At 46.6% G+C, this 2,500-nt stretch overlaps 1 protein-coding gene across 4 annotated transcripts in view; it reads left to right on the top strand.

Moving 5' to 3' along the window:
• The window catches only part of LOC143035118 (solute carrier organic anion transporter family member 74D-like), a 393,158-nt gene that overhangs the window by 203,048 nt on the left and 187,610 nt on the right, over window positions 1-2,500 (top strand). For 3 of the 4 annotated variants that reach the window (XM_076201697.1, XM_076201695.1, XM_076201696.1), the window contains one exon: window positions 1,471-1,635. The exons of the other annotated variant lie outside the window; for it this stretch is intronic. In XM_076201697.1, the coding sequence (XP_076057812.1) occupies window positions 1,471-1,635 (165 nt within the window). The remainder of the gene's footprint in view (window positions 1-1,470; window positions 1,636-2,500) is intronic. 4 annotated transcript variants of the gene reach the window in all.

Raw genomic sequence — 2,500 nt, 5'->3', positions numbered from 1 at the left:
GTACACACGGTCTACCCACTACCCATTTATCTCTCTCCTCTCGCAACAAGTTCGAAACAGATTATCTTCCTTTTCTGAATCTAAATTGGTTAACTGCCAAGATCTCCCTCTCTTTCAAATGCTTTGTCCCTCTATCGTTCATAAATCTCTCACATGTTTTGGCTTGTTTGTGCGTGTGCGTGGGTGTGCGTCTGTACGTATACTCGTATGTGCGAGTGTGTGTGTGTGTGTGTGTGTGTGTGTGTGTGTGTGTGTGTGTGTGTGTGTGTGTGTGTGTGTGTGTGTGTGTGTGTGTGTGTGCGTGTATGTTTAACCTAACTGTAGTGTACAGGAGAGGAGCTACAGTCACTGAGTCCCGTGTCATACTTTCCACTTTCCAGTTTATCATACCTAGCCTCAACTTGGTGTACAATGTGTGTGTGTGTGTTTGTGTGTGTTTGAGTGCGTGTGTGTGTGTGTGTGTGTGTGTGTGTGTGTGTGTGTGTGTGTGTGTGTGTGTGTGTGTGTGTGTGTGTGTGTGTGTGTGTGTGTGTGTGTGTGTGTGTGTGTGTGTGTGTGTGTGTGTGTGTGTGTGTGTGTGTGTATGTTTAACCTAACTGTAGTGTACAGGAGAGGAGCTACAGTCACTGAGTCCCGTGTCATACTTTCCACTTTCCAGTTTATCATACCTAGCCTCAACTTGGTGTACAATGTGTGTGTGTGTGTGTGTGTGTGTGTGTGATTGAGTGTGTGTGTGTGTGTGTGTGTGTGTGTGTGTGTGTGTGTGTGTGTGTGTGTGTGTGTGTGTGTGTATGTGTGTGTGTGTGTTTGTGTGTGTGTGAGTGTGTGTGTGTGTGTGTGTGTGTGTGTGTGTGTGTGTGTGTGTGTGTGTGTGTGTGTGTGTGTGTGTGTGTGTGTGTGTGTGTGTGTGTGTGAGTGATTCATCATTGTTTTGGTTCACCTGCTGGACTCATGATCGACAGCTATTTCCCTCCCGGAAGAGAGCTCAAAGCTTTTATATAACCGATCGATTGGTAATGCTGTGACCACACACACACACACACACCAAACTCCCCGCTCACGAGAGTTGGAGTAACAGCTCGGAGCGCAGCGATACTGAAATTATTTCAGCCCTGGGCGGGATTGGAACCCGGACCGCCGTACTGTCGGCTGGGAACTCTACCAACTGCGCCATCGAGAGTGTGTGTGTTTGTGTGTGTGTGTGTGTGTGTGTGTGTGTGTGTGTGTGTGTGTGTGTGTGTGTGTGTGTGTGTGTGTGTTTGTGTGTGAGTGTGTGTGTGTGTGTGTGTGTGTGTGTGTGTGTGTGTGTGTGTGTGTGTGTGTGTGTGTGTGTGTGTGTGCGCGTGTGCGTTCATTTCTGTTGGTGCGCACCTGCCTTCTTGATATCATGATCGAAATACAATCTTGTAGACGGACGTAACCTGCCTCTTTACCAAGCACTTTTTGAAACCTGTCACATTCTCTTTACAGCGCTCATCCCGACCCTTGGCCGCCTCCTAAGTAGCAAAGTCTTCCTCCTAATCGTGGTCAACCAGATTCTTTTCCTCTTCTCTTTCTTCGGCTACATTACCTTCAAGTCCAAATACCTGGAGCACCAGTTCAAGATGTCCGCATCCAAAGCCAACCAGTACATAGGTACGTAATAAAGACTTCATTACTTTCATAAAGACACTCAAAACATAGTGACCTAGAAAAACTATATCTATACTTTGTGCGGAACTGCATGACACAAGTTACGATGGTATTTGGAAAAGAAATATGTGTACTGTTTTCATTCAGGTATAGTATTTATGGAATGTGTGTTCCAGGGAAGTACAATTAAGCAACTGTTCATGTTGCACTTTTTGGCTCGTTTCACACGTATCGTCTTTTTACCGTGCGCCGGCCACGTCACGACGTCCTGCTTTCAAATAACCATAGTTGTCTAAGGACGCTTTCACACGTGACAACCACAACCATGTGTGAAAACGTCCATAGGCATTCAATGTTTATTTGAGAGCACGACGTCGTGTTGTGAACGGCGCACGATGAAAAGTTAATACGTGTGAAACAAGTCTTATGGTTTCCCAACTCCTCTCTGCAATGACGGATACCGGAGGAGACGTATACCAGTGCCACATTTCAGTATTGGCATTTGATCAGTATGATCGAGGTGATGACACTGGTTTCAGACTCCAATTACAACCGCAACCAACGCTCTCGACACCTTACATGCAATGCGCACTGTGCAAACAACCTTACCAAACCGGATTAACCCACTGTGGTGAGGCGAGAGGCTGTATCGTTCTCAAGGGGATAGGCCGATGATCAAAGAAAGGTTATCAGGACTCGGAGGTGGACCTCGAAGTATCAGGACCGAAGGGAAAAAATCAAGAACCAATGGACCTTCATCTGGGTGTCCTGCAGTCCCCGATTTCTTGGATTCCCATGGAGGGCAAAGAAATGTAAGAAAAGTGGCATGTGAAGTAGTTTTGTCCTATCGGCGGTCCAGAGGGATGCG

This window comes from Oratosquilla oratoria, chromosome 18 (genome assembly GCF_046742065.1).
Source record: "Oratosquilla oratoria isolate Oo_2021 chromosome 18, ASM4674206v1, whole genome shotgun sequence".
NCBI classification, from domain to species: Eukaryota; Metazoa; Arthropoda; class Malacostraca; order Stomatopoda; family Squillidae; genus Oratosquilla; species Oratosquilla oratoria.
The sequence above is the reverse complement of the archived record's forward strand: the minus strand, read 5'-3'. Positions and strand labels throughout refer to the sequence as shown.